This window comes from Camelus dromedarius, chromosome 12 (genome assembly GCF_036321535.1).
Source record: "Camelus dromedarius isolate mCamDro1 chromosome 12, mCamDro1.pat, whole genome shotgun sequence".
In the NCBI taxonomy this organism is placed as follows: domain Eukaryota; kingdom Metazoa; phylum Chordata; class Mammalia; order Artiodactyla; family Camelidae; genus Camelus; species Camelus dromedarius.
The window spans coordinates 47,439,404-47,456,031 of NC_087447.1; the positions used below are offsets into that span (position 1 = coordinate 47,439,404).

A 16,628-nucleotide genomic window follows, 5' to 3' on the forward strand; every position below is an offset into this window, starting at 1 on the left:
CTACAGAATCCACTGTTTCCCTTTAGACCTTAACTACCAGGAAGCTCAGGGCTAAAAGAACTCAGCCCAGGACCCTGGTACAGTGTTGTCTCCCTTCTCCCTAAACAATTCTGAGCTCTCATTTAAAAACTTCTGTTTTAAGTCCAACCCACCTGGCTGGCCCCGCTCTGGCTCCAAGTCCTCCCCTGTCTGTTCCCACCTGGCCCACTGTAGCAGTCACCTCACTGGCCTCCTCACCTCCAGGCTCAGCCCTTCAGCCCACCCTTCCCTGCACACCGTAGCCAGAACAAACCCTCTGAGACTCAACCCTGCACACCAGTCTTGCTTATAACTCTCCCTTTAAACTGCCAGTTAGGTCAAGTTCAGCTTCCCTGGCATGGTCTTCCAGACTTTTTGTTCCAACTCCCTTTCTACTGCCAACTTCTAGCATGCCTGGCTTCTCCCTTTACACCTTCTCAGACAATCCTGCCACACCTGTGCACAAACTGTTGCCTCCGCCTAGAAGCCATCTCGCCCCCACCTTTCTTTGCGAGTGCTCCCTCATCCCCAAAGATGCAGCTTCCAAGACACCCTCTCCCTGCTGCCTTCCCCACCCCACCCACCACTTCCATAAAGTAGGATCTCTGACTTCCCTCTGCACAGCACTGGGCTCTAACAGGCCACCTCTGGGTCTGTTTTCCTTTCCACGTGGGCAGTGAGTACCCAAGGGCAGGGTTCTGCACCTTCTGTCTCTAGCATGACTGGCTCACAGCTGGACCAGAGCAAGTACCAGGAAGGGTTTACGAGTGAATGAACAAACAAATGATTTAAAAGCAATTCAAAATCTTGACGCAATTGGTGGCCTGAGTAGTGAAGAAGCAAACTCTCCATAAAAGAAGCCTCCTGGGACCCCCCTGCCACAATACCCCAAGTCTGGTACCTGCACAAAGAGGAAGGTGGCGAACCACTCCCGGAGCTCCATTTGCGTCTCACAGCACAGGTACCTGAAGGGTGGGGCACAGGTCTGGACACCACCAAAGCCCCGCTAAGCAGGGACACCCTGCCAGCCCCCACAACCAGGGTCTCAGGGGGCAGGGCACAGATCTGGACAGTGAGGGGATCCAATCAAGGGGGATGTGCTACCATCTCTCCTTGGCCTGGGGCCCTTGCTCACCACTGCTGCTTCTCATGTTTCTCTGTCTCGTGCACCACTGTGAAGCCCCAGCTGCAGAGAAGGGGCAGGTGGGGTTACTTGACAGTCTGCAGAGGCCTCACAGCCCACGTGCCCAGGATAGAGCTTAGAAGCCTGGGCCAGAGCCTGGGGCAGAGTTCAGGGCCTTCTGTTGGCACAGCACATCCCGGCTGCTGCCTCTTCCTCTCACAGCCCCTGCCAGCCTCCCAGGCCCTTGGCTCCCCCATCCCTCAGCCCTATCCCACCCCAGGCCTGTCCTAGTTCCCCAGAGACAAGGAGGCACAGCCAGGGGGTGAGAAGAGAAAGTCAGAAACCCAAGTCCAGTGACTGCAATTGAAACAGTGGCTACGCATCACTTTCCAACTTTTAGAACACACAACCATGCTTTGAAACAGGTGTATCATTATTTTCCCCACTCTACAGGTGTGGGACACGAGGCATGGAAAGGGCCCAGAGTTAGTCAGTAACTAACTGGCCTTCAGTCCAGGCCAGTGGTTCTCAAACATGAGCAAGCATCAGAGTTCCTTAGATGGCTTGTGAAGGCAGACTCTGGTCCCACCCCCAGAATCCAGGATTTAGCCAGTCTGGGGTGGTACCTGAGAAGCTGGGTTTCTAAAGTGTTTCCAGCTGATGCTAATGCTGCTGGCCTGGGCAGCCACACCTTCAGAACCACTGAACCTACCCGTGTCAAGTTCACAGCCCTCAGCTGTGCCTCCCCCATCGGTTCTGAGCCCCGCAAAGCCCAGCCAAGGACCCATCTCTCTAGCCTCAGCTCACCAGGTGGGCGGCCGGAGTTTCTTCTTCACTCCCAGGTAGACTTTGAGACTTCTGATGGGCCACTCCTTCTCAGGCCGGTGACTCTGGGTTGGGGAGGACAAAGGGAGCGGGCACTTCAGTCAGTCAGGGTGGGTGCTGGGGCTGATCTTCCAACTGGGTGCCTCCCTGCCCCCTCTCCATCCCAGCCCAGGGGACCTCCTCCAGGAAGGCTTTGTAACAAAGCCCTCCCTGCTCACAATCCAGCCCGACAGAGCCCCCAGGCCTCTCTCCCTAAAGCAGCATCAGACAGTCAACCCTCAGTCCCCGAGGCAGCCAGGCATCCAGAGCAGTGATTCCCAGTTCCTCCCTGCTGCCCTGCAAATTGAGAACTGACTCGCAGCATTGGCTGAACCAGATCGTCTGATGAGGAAGAAGTCTGCACATCGCACATCACCCTCTGGCACCAAACTGAATGAATGTGCGCGAGCTGGGAGCTGTGGCTGGCTGTCTGTCTCAGGTTATTTATTCCTCACCCCTCCCTGCCCTACAGAGGCTCCAGGATTGACTGTGTGAACAGAAGGCTTGTGAGGTGAGCAGTCACTGGCTCTTTGGTTCCACAAAAGGAAGGCTAATGACTCAAGCTGAAGCAGGATGGCTGTTTGGTAGACCACAGGAAGAACTTCCCAATGGTCTAGGTCAGGTAGCTAAAGACCAATGTACTGGGGAGGGGCACCAGATCACTGACATGCTCACCTCTGGCCCCCACCTCTGCATTTGGGTCTGGGCTAGGAAGGAACAGGCTGGCTCCGAGGCAGGAGGATGGGAGCAAAGACCCCCAGGGAAGACGCTGGTTGGAGGTCAAACTAATGATCCTTCCTCCTGCTCTGCGAGCCACCTGCTCAAAGCCCTGCCCACACCAGGCACCCCTGCTGCCAGCAGGGGTACCAGGGTGGATGGCAGGGGAAAGGGACTCACTTACAACCAAAACTGGGGGTCAAAGTTTGAGCCACCTCTACCCTGTTTCCCACCATTGCTCCCACCACCCCCAGGCATGGCTTCTCAGCAGGAACAAAAAGGGGACTAGGGGATGGCCGGGGAGGTGGAGAGTTTGGGGAATTGGTGAACCTCCTTGTGAAGTCACAAAAGGATGGGCTGCCTAGGGATCAGTGGAAATTTCAGTGCTGTTACCAGGGGTGTGGTGTAAGAGAGGCTTACTAAGAAACTTCACCTGCTTTCACCCCATCCTCCCTAATGACCAAGCCCCTGATGGGGGAGCCCCACGTCTCCTGCACAGAGCACCTGACCTGATAATGGCCACGTGCCCAAGGGGGCCAGGAACAAGCTGGGCTGCAGGCAGGGAGGAAACTGGGCAGTAGTAAGGGAAATTAGGCTGTGGACATGGGAGAAACAAGGTTGGGAAGAATACAATAAAGAAGAAACCTACATGTAAGCAGGGAAGACACAAGGCTGAGAACACTGAAGAAATCAGACTGCAGGTTGGAAGAAACCAGGCAGCAGGAATGGAAAGACTGAGACAGAGGTCATAAAAGAAATTAGGTAGCAGGCATGGAAAACATCCAGCTCTGGGCATGATAGAAGGAAGGAGGTGGGGTAAACTGGGCTGCAGGTACAGGAGGATCAGGCTGAGGGAATGAAAAGCAGGCTGCGGGTTTGGAAGACATCAGGCTGTGAGTGTGAGGGGAAGAGAACTAGAAGCAAGGAGTAACGTGAACCACACGTGGACACAGCCGGCCAGTGGGAGTGATAGGTATGGTGGTTGCAGTCAGGGTGTGGAAAGGACTGCTGCAGCTCCTTGAAAATCTGAGAAGACAACCCTCAGGCCTCTGCTTCCTCAGGCAGGCACCAGTGTGCGTGGTGTATGCATGCGTGGCAGGTGTATGATGTGAGCATGGCCGAGATAGGAAGGCTAAAGGGGATTTGGGGGGGGAGGGGATTTGGGGGAGGTCAGTCAATGTAATCTTCATTTCTGATCAAACAGATCATGTCTGCAGCCATCTCTTAGTATTAGGTCACCGGCAGGGAATGAAGTTCACCCCTTGATACTCAAAGACCTCTGCTGGAACCAAGATCTTTCTAGAATGTGCCTTTCCCAGGTGTCTCAGAGTCTTAACAATGGGGTACCCCTAGGAAGAGGCTTGGGTGTTCACATATCCTGAACTGGAACTGCCAGGGATTGTCCCAATTTCAAATCTTCTGTCCTGTTGCCCCATAAATCAGCAAGTGCCAGAATTACCAACACCTCAGTAACCAAAACACATGTTCCTGGGGCTGCGGTGAGACCAGGTGCCTGCAGCCACTGGGGCGAGCACCACTTAGCACTGCACTGATCAGGAGTCCTGGACTCCTCCTACACTTCAGGGAATGAAGAGCTTGAGCTTTGAGGCTAACAAATTTGGGCTGGAATCCCAGTCTACCACCAAGAGATGGCCTTGGGCAAGTCACTTGAAGCCTGCTTTCTCCCCCATGAAAAGGGGACAATACTCCCTCCCCACAGGACAGCAGTGAGATTACACATCCCAGTATGTGAAAGGCTGGGCACCAAGCCTGGCTCAATAAACATTGCCCTGTTTCCTTTTTCTAGCTCTCCTGCCTTCTCTCCTCCATGTAAAGGGATCAGGTGCTTTTCCAGGTGCCTCAGCCATCCTCCCTCCTCTCTGCCCACACTGATGATCTTTTTCTACTCCAAGGCCCCCTAGAGGGAGGGGGCCAGGGACATAACATCCCAGAACCAACGGGGCTGACTGGAGGGGTGGACAGGCCCAGAAGTAAGGATGTGATCACAGAAGGAGGCAAAGGAGAGAAGAGGAGGCATTCCCCACAAGGGTCAGCAGGAGCCCAGGCTGCATTAATAGAGGTATAATGTGCAGAGAGGGATGTGAGGATCCTACTCTGCTCTGCCTCCTCCATGCCAGCCAAACCTGTCCAGATGTCCTCAGGAGATGCAAGGGGCAGAAAGGGCTGCAGACACTGATGGGGGCGGCTGTGGGAGCTCAGGTTGGACCCCTGGGCTTGGAAACATGTTTCTGCTACCTGCCTCTGCACAGCGTCTATACTCTGTGGCCCCCAAGACACATGGGACCCATAGGGGTATCATGGGAGGCAGATCTCAGCTGAACCTGAGCAAGAGCTTTCTCCCAGGCAAAAGTGTCATTTTAGGGATAGGGCAGCCCCAAGGGAGGAAAGGATGAGCTCCCCTCTCCCAGGGCTGTGCAAGCAAAGGCTGGCAACCAGCTAGGGAGGCTGAGAAGGAACTCCTACCACAGGTAGGGGATATGCCACAAGTCTCTGTCATCCTGCTCCTGCATTTCAGGATAAGGGCAGTAGCAAGGACCACTCTAATAGCCCTGGAATTCTCTCCAGGATTGGAAAGGGGGTGGCTCCGGGGTGACAGGAGATGAAGATCAGAGCTCTAATCCAAACCTAAGGGCCTCCGTTAGCTGGCTCCACAGCTTCCATACTGAGTCCTTTGGAAAATTCTAGAGCATAGCACTGATGGGCGAATCTTACCTTGGAGGAAGGACTCTGGGGCAGGGTTGGGGATGAACAGCAGGAGCCTAGGCTACGAGCCCCAGAGTGGAGGCCAGTGCTAATGGCAAGAAGGCAGGAAACCATGCCTGGAGACAGCCAGGAGCTCTGGCTGTGTTCCCGTGCTCCCACCAGGCTCGCCTGGCCCCCAGGTGGTGTAAGGCAGCTGGCATTTGGCCCACAGCTACTCACGGTCTCAGGGGCCCCGCTCCATGGCCTCTGGCTCTGTTTGATAGAGGATCAGGGTTATGGAAGAAGGAGGCCCAGCTCTAGAGCTAGGACAGTGTGTATGGTGGTGCATGGTGGGCTGTGGCAAGTATGTGCAAAAGATGTTGGGGTGGCAGGGGCAGGGCTAGGATGGAGATGGAGTCTGGTCTGGGAGGACACCAAACATGTGGACAGAGTGGGCATGGAGAGGGCCGGGAGAGGGTATGGTCTGTGAAGTGACAAGGCACACATGGGCCACAACTTGGAGCTGTCACCATGTAGCATGTCCTTGTGGGTGCCATGACCAGGCACAGGTGAGACAGCACACACCTGATGTGATGGCATCCAGGTACCAGGGCCTAGTGGGGCTCCAGGGCACAGCAGAGTGACCACCCAGAGCCACAGCAGGAGGGTCTCTGAGAGTCTACAGCTCTCCCCCACCGCTGTACCATCCCAAGACCCCGAGATGGGGATGCTCCCATCATTGGCCCCAGGAAACGTCTGTGTGTGGGTGTCTGAGCACACTCGGTTACAAGTGCCCATGGCAGAGCAGGACCCAGCAGGATCACGTACCCGGACCTCCTTGTAGAGCCGCAGGCAGCTGCTGTTGAGGATGAAGTAGCGATCGTGGAAGCCACCTGAGGGCAGGCCCAGGCCCAGGAGGCTGCGGTCCTCTCGGAACTTCATCATGCCGTGCTTGGTTTCGCCCACATGGCTGGCTGGGGGAGGAGAGGAGTGGGCACAGGCTGCGTCAATCCTCTGCCAGCAGACACCCAGGGCAGGATCCCAGAATGAAAGAAACTGCCCCATTCTGCCCCAGCCTCCAAAGAGGCCTGTGCGCCTGGCACTACTCCTACCTGGTGCCACCAGGTCCCACCCCGACTCTGAGTAGCAGGACCCACCACCAGGGCTACCACCTACCCAAGTACAGCAGCATGGCCTCCATGGACTGGTGCTTCTTCACCACCAGGTAGCTGTCTGTGCCCAGCCCATGCAGGATGGGCAGCACCTTCTCCGTAAAGTGCAGGGGGCGCTCTGGGGAGAGGTCAGATCCGCTGTCACAAGGGCCACATGGCCTGATAGCACTGAGGGCTGGCCCATGGACACACATCACCTGTGTCCAACGGCATGGTCCACTCCCTCCGCCTCTGGCACAACACATCACCACCATGACCACCTCTCATACCTGAGCTTCAGGCCCGACACACCTGGCCGGGACCAAACCTGCTCCAACCCAATGCATCCAAAACCAAGCCAGTGCTCTTCCCTGTGTGTTCTCATCAGGGAAAACAGCACTACCAACCAGGCCTCTCAAGCCTCCCTCTCAGCCTCCATGTGTTGAATCTCTCTGCTTCTGTCCTTTTCCTTGCAGCCACTCTGGCCCATGAGACACCTTCTCCTTGGACCAATACTATGGTCTCTGAAGTGGTCTCTACCATGTGCTGTCAACCCCTCTCCCCATGTCTCTCCACCCAGCAGCAAGCAGCAATCTTTTCGCACTCCCAACCACTAATGCTTCAATGACCTTGAATTGTTATCAGGCCCTGATGGCTGCCTCTGCCTCTATCTCCAGTCCCACCCTGTGCCATGACCACTCACTGTCCTTCTCTCAGGCTCCCTAGAAGGGTGGTGTCCCTGGACACCACAGGGCCTCTGCCCATGCTGTTCCCTCTGCCTGGAAGTACTTTCTCCCTCTTCACCAAGTAACCCCTACTCTTCCTTCACCTCCTAGCCCAGGGACTCCAAAGCCAGAGACCCTGTTATAAGCTCTGGTGGCACTGTGGCCCTTTCCGTCACAGCAGTTAACACAGCTGGAGTTGTATGTTTATCGGTGTGATCACGGGATTAGCATCTCTATTCCAGATCAGACTTAACCCCTGTGAGGGCAGGGAATGTGTCTGGCTCCCCAGCCCAGTGCCTGGCACTCAACAAATGGTAGTAAAACACCCTTATCCTCCACTGCCACTGAGACTGCCCTTCACCCTAAAATGACTTTATCACCCCCGTTCACCATCATGGCCTTTTCACAACACCATCACAACCACCCTTATATACACTGCCCCCCCCCACTCCTTGTGCATGGTCATTGCCACCAACGCTGTCACCCACAATCCCATTACCAAATTCAGCATCACCACCCTTGCAAGCAACACCATTCTCACTCCCCACTGAGAAAGCATCATCATAGCCGACACCATCTACTCCTTCACAGTCCATCCCATCAGCCATATTATAGCTGTCACCTGAACCCCCATCAGCACACTGTCACCACCACCACTGAGATCACAGCATGACAACATTTGCATTCTAAAACCCCCTTTACCACCACTGTCGCCACACTGCAGGGCAGGGGAGGATAGACTGGGGCTGCAGCCCAGACAAGGACAGGCTGCCCCATTTCCTGAACCTATCCTAGTGCACACCCACCTGCCTCCTCTCTCTCGTTGACCTCGAAGCACGTCCAATAGTCCTTCTCCCTGATGCCCACATTCCTGCGATCTAAGATCTCCAGGGTAAGCTCCTCAGCTGTCATGGATGCCGGGATCTGCAGTGAGCGAGGAGGAGCAAGACATCAGCCTACCCCAACCCTGGCCCTTGCTGTGTGATCTCGGGGCCTAGCCCATCCCTCTCAGGGTCCTCTGGAGTCCTGGGATGAAGGAGGGTGTCTCTGAGTGGTCCTGATGAGCTGGGTTGGGAGGAGGGGAAGAGACAGGCCCTGGCACTAGCCAGCTACAGGTCCCAAACTAGGGCTCCCTTTGGGACGGAAGCCCTGCTCCTCTGGTCATCTAAGCCTGTGCCTGGCCCCTTGGCTTCTAGGTCCCCAACTCTCACCTTGATATGCTGCTCCATCTCTGCCTTCTTCTCCTCCAGGTACACCGTGCAGATGAAGTCACCGGCATGCTGTGGGGAGACAGGGCTCAGCTGGAGGCCTGGGAGCGGGTGCAGGAGGCTGGCTTGAGCCCCTCACCCCAGGCCTTGTCCTTTACCTGGGTCCCACTGGCAGTGCCTGCCACACGCATCTTCACAATGGCGGTGATCTCCTCCCGCTGCTTCCTCAGCTCCTCCTCATCCACCTGGGAAAGTGGGGAGGGACAGGGACAGACGGTCACTGCCACCCAGGAGGCTCAGTCCTACCCCCACCACCCACTGGCTGGGGACGCACACTAAACACCACTACATAGTGGTTGATGAGGTCTTCCACCACACGGCCAGCCTTGTAGTCCTGCCCATCTGTCTGGAAGAGCGTGGGCCCAAACACAATAGCCAGGTTGTGCGTGTTCATCTGGTTTGTGTCTGAGAAGCACTGGACACTGGACAGAGAAGGATGGAAGCCTTGAGTGAAGAGTCCAGCCCAGAACTTCCCTGCCTCACCTTCCCTATTCCTGACAGGTCCATGAATGGCCCTTGGAGTGAGGCCAAGGAAAGTCCCGGTCAGAGCGGACCACTAGTTAAGGAAAAGAGGATACAGTCTTTCTGGCCATGTCTTGGGTCCTGGCAAGCAATAGGGCTGGGAAGCTGAGATCTGGCCTCTAGCTGAAACCTCCTCTACTCTCCTACCCAGCACAAAGTAAGCTGGGAGACAAAGTGTCCAAGACCAGGGCACGTCGTAAGTCAACGCTCAGTTCCAAGGCCTACCTGGTTCCCAGGGGAGTGCAATCAGCCAGGTTGGGAGTAGAAGAGTCTTTTCCACCCTCCCCCCCCATCACTCCTCACCAGTACAGGTGGCTGATAAGGGCCTTCACTGTGGCCCGGTTGACTGGAGGCAGACGTGCCAGGAGCTCTCTGTACCTGGAGACCTTCTCCTCTTCATCCTCAATCTCTGGGTCAGGAGAGACAGATCAGGTCAGGAACCCCTCTGTAACCACCCACCCTGTCCTACTCCTCTGGCTGCTCTGCATCTCATCCTAGGTGACAGCACTCCCTTGTCCCCTTCCAAGTCAAATCAGGCCAGGCACACAGCAACGATTAGGAATTCTGTATAGAGAATTCTCTGTATACAGAGAATGGCTCTGTATAGAGTAACAATAGGAATGAGAGGAAAGGAGGAAGGGGACTGGAGTCCACCACTGGGGCATGCCTAGTCCAAGTGCATGAGGGGGAGGGGAGAGAAAACTGAGATCAGAATGGACAAGTCAGCAGCCCTGGCCTGGGTCTCAGGCTAGACACTGGCTGCAGGGCCCACCTGAGGCCTCCAGCCAGGCTAGGCGCTGGACTCGGGTGAAGAGCCCATCAGGCAGGTCTCGCAGGAAGCGCTTGAGTGCCGAGGAGACATCGTCCACGTGCTGTTCGCCCTCCTTGAGGCGCACAGAGCGAGCGTCCTGCCTCAGGCTCTCCAGCAGCCGCTGTGTCTTCGATGTCTGCCCACACTTGCGGTAGATGCCCTCAGAGGTCAGGCCTGGAGAGGGGTGGGGCTGAGCTGGGGGCGGGGCCAAACATGAGGCGGGGAGGGTATTGCTCCTGGGGTGTGCCTCACAGCTACTTTCAGAGGGATCTGGGGAAGGCGAGGCTTGGCCTCTGGGGTAGGTGAAAGTCTCTTTGGCGGGGCGGGGCCTGTGCCACGGGGGCGGGGCTCACCGCACTGGGTGATGTAGTCCACACAGCGGTACACAATCACCGGGATATCCGAGTCTCCAAGCTGCTGCTCCGACAGTGTGTCCCCTGAGCTAGCTGCTGCTTTCTGGATGGCTCCCAGCCAGCCCGTGAAGTCCAGACGCCGTTCCCCCTGGATGTACAGCGTCCTGGGCCGGGGATAGTCAGTCACTTGGGGGCTTAACCTTACTCAACCCCTCCCAGGCCTGTCTGCCTACCACAGGCTTCTCAGAGCCCCTTAAGGAGGCCAGGGCTCACCTCCTTCGCTCCACCAGCACCAGCACCTGGTTCTCGCTGTCTCCTTGGACGGCTGTGGAGGGGCCAGTCAAAGTGAGGCCCAGGCCTTGTTCATGGTCCCCAACCTGCTCCCTCCTGAGGCCCTCTGGGCCCACACACCCCGGGGACCCACCCACCAACACGCTGGGTGGCTGAGATGCACCCCAAGGGCAAGAGAGGACATGACAGGGCAGGCTGATTCCTAATGGCTAGGGAGAGGTTAGGGGCTTGGGAGCCCAGGATAGGGTGCCCTGGAGGTTGGGTGCCCAGGTTCAGGTCCACGCACAAAGCTCCTGCAGTTTCCGAAGTTGCAGTGGCTCCTCACAGGGCCCCTCTGGGAAGACAGCGTGGAGCTCAGAGCCGATGAGGGAGAACCAGCCCTCCTGGGCCTGCTGCAGGCTCAGGCCAGCTTTGTAGGGTAGGCGCCCAAGCCTCTCAAAATCCCGTGCCAGCAGATCCTCAGCTAGGGGAGGCACAAACGCCTGGTGGGGAGGCCGGGGAAAAGGGAGGCAGCCGGGGAGACTGCATCAGCCAACAGCCCTACCCTCCCAGGACACCCTAGGATTTTGGCTTACGGGCATGTGCTCATTTCCCACCCAGCTGCCGCCTCCCTCTCCCCAAGGCCAGAGACCAGCACAGTGAACAAACTTGGGTATCATGTCCCACTTCATACCCACTCAGATTTGCCCTCCTCAAGAATACCTTCCCAGACACCATTAGGGATGTCCCTTCCCTGGAGCCCCTGGCATCCTTGCCCTCTGCTGTAGTACCAATTACACTGTTTTTGCTGTCTGGACCCCATCTGTCTCTCTACCAGCATGGGAGCCTCTGAAAACTCAGGACTAAGACTGGTTCGTCTGGGTCACCAGGGCTCTGAGGGCTGACCATCAGGAGACTCACAGATGGCTGATCAATGGACAAGAGAGTAAGAGTCACAGGCTCTCACGGCACAGAGGACCCCAGAGGGCACCTGGCTCTAGTCTCCAGGGCAAAGCCTCCCTGCCTCCTTCTGGGACAAGGATCTCACTCCCCCTGGAGGTAGCACTGTCCATCCTAGGATGGTTCTGACAGTCATTGATTATTTAACACTTGTTGAACACCTAAGCTTAGAGTGCAAGGCTTATGGCCCTTCTTCCACATAGTTGAGACAGGTCTCCTGACCTCTCCCCCAGGGGTGCTGCAGATTATATCGGGCCCTTGGCCTGAGAAGCCTGCCCGTGTCTGCTGCCCTCCATCCAGCCCCTGCTCCATGAGGTGGGAGAGCTGAGATACAGGGGATGGGCCAGGAGGTCCTACCGTGGGCCCTGTCAGACTCCCCCCACACCCACCTGCTAACCCAGGCCCACCTTAGCAATGCACTTGACCCACTCACGAGCCAGCTCTGCGCTCTCCAGCCCAAACAGGTACAGCCGCTCTCCCTCCGTGTACACCTCAAAGGTGTGCTCAAAACTGTAGATACACAGGCCAGGATTTAGGCCCACTCTACCCAGCCCTGGCCCGCCCCCACTGCCCTTGTGACTGCCCTTCCACTGGCCCCCTAAGAGGTGAAGGAAAAGCCTTAGGCTGGGGCCTCAGGAAACCTGGCTCAGGCCTTGCATAGCCCCAACTTGCTGTGTGACCCTGGGGAGGCCCTGCCCCTCTCTGGGCCTGTTTTCCTGTCTCCCTGATGGAGGGTTGGACCTCAAATCAGTAACAGTCTGTGATTCTGCCCAGGTGCACTCACCCGTGGGTGTCGGGAGCAGGTACTGCCAGACACACAATCTCGCTGGCCCGAATCTCCCCGTTGGGGGTCACTGCCCGTTCATTCTCGTAGTAGCTCAGGACCCCGTCGCTAAGGACACACCAGCGTCGGCTGAACTCTGGGGAGAAGTTGGACGGGGAACCGTGAGGGAGCCCTCCACCCTCAACTGAACACTACCTCTGCATCCTCCCTAGGCCCCCACTCCCACCTGACCCATGTCCTCTTCATTCTAACTCACAAGCTTCTCCCCAATCCATCCTCCTCCCTGTCACTCCAACAACCCAGCCCAGCCCACATGTCATCCCTGGACCTGCAGGGTCTGCCCCTGCCCACCTTGCCAACTGCCTCTCTGACCACTTCTGGGTACACACCCCACACTCCCTGCTTTTGCTCCTTCTTCACCCACACCCTCCACCCTTCAAGGCCAGCCCAGATGCTAGAGGAAGCCTTCCAAATCGCACCCTGCAACCTCATGCCCCACTCTCCTTTGCCAGCGGGACCCATCACTCTACACTCTGCTTCCTCCTATGATGGCTCTGAGAAGACTGACAAGATCCCATAAAGGAACAGAAATGGAAATCTGGAGCAGGAAAGTAGGAGAAAGAACAGAATGTCAAGGTCATGCAGGCTCATTACAGTTCACAGCACTGAGCATCACATTGGCTCAGAGCTTCCTGGCACCCAGGGCAAAAAAGGATGACTCAGACAGTTGCATAAATGACATTATCCAGCAGAGGGAGGTAGACTAGGGGCACTGCCCCAGGGGCAGTGAGGTGGTAAACAGCCCAGAGTTCCAAAGAAATCTGTTGGAGAGTTGGAGGGCTTCATCCGGGGTGCTGAGGGATGCAGTGAGCAACGGCCTCAACAATGCTTGGATAGCACACACTGTGTCTCACCCTGTCCATGAATGAGGGCATGACTTTGCCCTCTGAGGGTGGTGTGTCCCAGAGCCTGCCTCCCAGGCTGGGCTTTCTTCAAGAGCACCAGCCCGGCCTCAGTCACTCTTCATCCTGTGACATTTGCAAGGGCCCACTGTGTTTAGGCACCATTCTAGTGCTGGGAGCTTCAGTGCTGGCCAAGATGAGCTTATATTCCAGTAAGGCACAGAGAATCAGTAAATATATCCATAAATAGACAAATTAGTATAAGTGGTGTGAAAGTAGGGTAAAAAGGGCTTGCTATTTTGGATTAAGTGATTGGGGATGAAGTCTCTGAGGAGTGACATTTAAACAGTGACCTGTTTGAAGTGAGGAACTGACCATGTAGATATCTGGAGGAAAGCATTTTCAAAAACGTGCGTGTTTGAGAAACAGCAGAGGCCAGTAAAGCCAGAACACAGTGAGTGAGGGAAGAGGAGTCAGAGAGGTAACCGGGTGGGGCGGGTGATGGGCAGGTCCCTGTGGGATGTGGTAATTAGGGCTATGGATTTTACTTATACTTGGGAGCAAATGGAAGGGAGGGACAGAGCTTTAAGCCTAGTCCTCAAATTTCCCAGCCTCCATGTGCTCCAAATACCAGATGCCCAGAGCGGGGCCCATACCTAGTAGGTGTTCCATAAAGTTTTCTTCGGTCTAAAGGAAACTCTGACTCATTCTGCAGCTCCATGCCCCACTCCCACCCTGATCAGCCCATTTATTAAGCACCTACTGTGTGCCCAAGACCATACCCAGGAGGCGTTCCAGGGTGACTCTGCACTTGGCACCCTCATGTGTCCCCCAGTCTGGCCAGCTAGCTATCTCTAGCTTCTCTGGCCTTGCCACCAACAGAATGCCCTGGGCGGGGTCTGGCCCAGCACCCACCTTCCCGGGCCCGGCGGTCCTGCAGTGGCTTGCCGGCAGAAGCAGTCTTGTAGAGGAAGCCACTGTGGTTCACAGTTGGCAGGACAACTGAGTAGTGCTTTTCCAGGGGCTTCATTGAATCCAGTCGAGGTATCTCTTTGGGGAAGGAAAGGAGGAAAGAATGGCTGGTCATGCCCACTATCCCAGGGTATTCTCCTCACTCTACTTGGGTTGGGTATCTAAGCTGGCATTCAAGTCACCAGCCCCGCTCCCCAGCACAGCTCCCTGCCTAGCACCCTTGGGCTCTTACTGCCACATTAAGGATTATGCCTAAGCCATTCTCCACCTTTCCCACCTGTGTAAATTCCACCCTACTCGCAAGGCCCGGCTCCAGTACTTCTCCTTCCAGGCAGCTTCCCTGACTCCCTAGCCCAGATCTTCCTGTTGGGGGCACAGGGCCAGCACACTAGAAAGAGGGAGGCCTTGAGCAACTCACTAACGATTCCTACAGGGAGCCCCATCTCAGACAATGCGAAGCCGAAGGAAGCAGCCTGGCTCCAGCCCTGCTCTCAGCAGCCCCAAAGCCCAAGCCAGCTGGGTGGTCTCCTGTGCCTCCCTGGACACCTGGGCTCTCTCCAGCCCAGTGCACCCCACCCACCCGTGGCCCTGAGCCCAGAGCGCTGGCCGCCGAACTCCACCCTCAGTTCTGGGATGTGGCCCCACAGGCCAGCACTGGGCCACGACCAGCAGCGCTCACCCCCACCACCCCCTCCTCACCCACCAAAGAGTGGGAGCCAAACAGGATCCAACCCATCTGCGACAGAGCCCTGCTCAGACAGAGTGGTGGACGAGGCTGCCATGGTGGGTCGCCCGCACACGGGGAAATGTGGCACCACCCCCACACAGCAGCACAGACACACTCTGCACACGCACAATCCCCAAAGCCCTTGACACCCTCTAGGTGCAAGAAAGCAAGGCCACCACAGCTCAGAGATGCACAGACACCAGCACGCGGACGCCACCCTGAGGGCCCACGCCACAGGTCAAGGAGAGACCCACAAATACACAAAGAGAGATGCCAAGACAGAGACACAAGGGAGACTCAAAGAGACACACATATGAAGGAGAAGACAGAGGCACAAATGTACACTGATGTGCAAACCCAAAACACACCCAAAGTCACACACACTGTTACACCACGGCCCCTGGAGGAGCTGCAGTTACAGCTCGAGTTGGTATATAAAACAAACCTCACAGGACAATACACAGCTCCTGGCACTCTGCAATCAGCATCGCTTCCAAGGAGCCAGACTATGGCAGCAGGGAGGCCCCATTCCTCGAAGTGGACAGTCCCACCGGCCACTCACCTGTGGTCCGATTGTTCCGAAGGAATTCCATCTGCAATGTCTGTCCCGCCTGCTCGGCAAGAGCCAGGGGCGTGGGGGCCTCAGGGTCCCCTGAGAAGCAGTTGACCCCAGCCCCACAGCCCAGCAGCGCCTGGGTCTCGGCCAGGTCTGAGGTGGTGACCGAGGCACACAGGGCCTGGGAGGAGGGGAGAGGAGGGAGGGGCGGGTCAGCCCAAGCCAGAGTGAGGGGCCAGTGGGACCAGGGCTGTGAGGGAGGAGACAGAGGAAGAGGAAGGAGTCACTCAGGTCAGGAGCCCACCCTCAGGGTGGAAGACAGAAGAGAAGGGAAGAAAGACAGAGGAGAGGAGGAGGAGGAGAAGGGCCAAGAGGAGTGAGAGTGGGCAAAGGCTGCCCCACAGGGGCCAGGTATCCCAGCAGCCCAGGCCTCACCCCTGCAGGCAGTCCTGTGGGACCCTGACAGCCGCCAAGCCTGTTCTCTAGAGGATCTCAAGCTCCCTCTGCCTTGCGGAAGGGCAGAGGGGGGTGCTTTGTAGCTAATTCCTCCCACATTTGAATTCCTCACTGCCTGCCCAGCCCTCCCAACCAATGGGAGTTGCCGCCCCTCCTGGCTGGCGGGCTAGACTGGGCTGGGCTGGGGGCTGAACGCCTGGGTTCCTGGGAGGTGGAGAAGCCTGGCTCCCACTGGGCTTCTAGCTGGACTGAGCCTGACTGGGTGGGGCTGCTTGGGGGAAGGGCTGAAGGTTGACCAGCGGTCACAAGTGGCATCCCCCTGCCTCGGAGCAGGCTACCTCCCACTCAGGCCCAACCAGACCAGGGACAGGGCTTGGCTCCCGGCCTGTCAGGGCCTGGGGCCCATACAGGGCCTCATCTTGAGAGGGGTGTGGATGGGGGTGGGTCGGAGCAGCCAGCTGTTTTTCATGAGCCTGACAGGAAATAGCATCCCCATCAAGTTCACTCCTTTTGGCATGATTCAGAAGGAGCAGGACGGGGTGCGGAGACAGAGGAATCAGGAGGGGAGGGAGGCAGACAGATGCTGGGGACGTGGCCTTGGCCCAAGGGTCAGGCCTAGTTCCTCCTTGCTTTGTCCCAACTGTCCCCATGGCCTAGGCAGGGCCCCTCTGCCCTCTGGGCCTCAGTCTCCCCCCAGGCCAGCTCTTCACTCTGAGCTAGTAGAAATGATGGGCTGAGATAGAGTG

General features: G+C 56.9%; 1 protein-coding gene across 6 annotated transcripts in view; it reads right to left on the minus strand.

Moving 5' to 3' along the window:
• The window catches only part of ARAP1 (ArfGAP with RhoGAP domain, ankyrin repeat and PH domain 1), a 61,825-nt gene that overhangs the window by 1,286 nt on the left and 43,911 nt on the right, over positions 1–16,628 (minus strand). For 5 of the 6 annotated variants that reach the window (XM_031460273.2, XM_064492672.1, XM_064492670.1 and 2 more), the window contains 19 exons: positions 15,433–15,607; positions 14,087–14,221; positions 12,270–12,405; positions 11,893–11,995; positions 10,833–11,028; positions 10,529–10,580; positions 10,256–10,419; positions 9,864–10,076; positions 9,395–9,500; positions 8,844–8,991; positions 8,668–8,754; positions 8,513–8,581; positions 8,108–8,225; positions 6,602–6,715; positions 6,254–6,399; positions 5,666–5,698; positions 1,949–2,031; positions 1,154–1,204; positions 920–983 (listed from right to left, as the gene is read on the minus strand). In XM_031460273.2, the coding sequence (XP_031316133.2) occupies positions 920–983; positions 1,154–1,204; positions 1,949–2,031; positions 5,666–5,698; positions 6,254–6,399; positions 6,602–6,715; positions 8,108–8,225; positions 8,513–8,581; positions 8,668–8,754; positions 8,844–8,991; positions 9,395–9,500; positions 9,864–10,076; positions 10,256–10,419; positions 10,529–10,580; positions 10,833–11,028; positions 11,893–11,995; positions 12,270–12,405; positions 14,087–14,221; positions 15,433–15,607 (2,193 nt within the window). The remainder of the gene's footprint in view (positions 1–919; positions 984–1,153; positions 1,205–1,948; positions 2,032–5,665; positions 5,699–6,253; positions 6,400–6,601; positions 6,716–8,107; positions 8,226–8,512; positions 8,582–8,667; positions 8,755–8,843; positions 8,992–9,394; positions 9,501–9,863; positions 10,077–10,255; positions 10,420–10,528; positions 10,581–10,832; positions 11,029–11,892; positions 11,996–12,269; positions 12,406–14,086; positions 14,222–15,432; positions 15,608–16,628) is intronic. The other variant, XM_064492671.1, reaches the window with a different exon arrangement.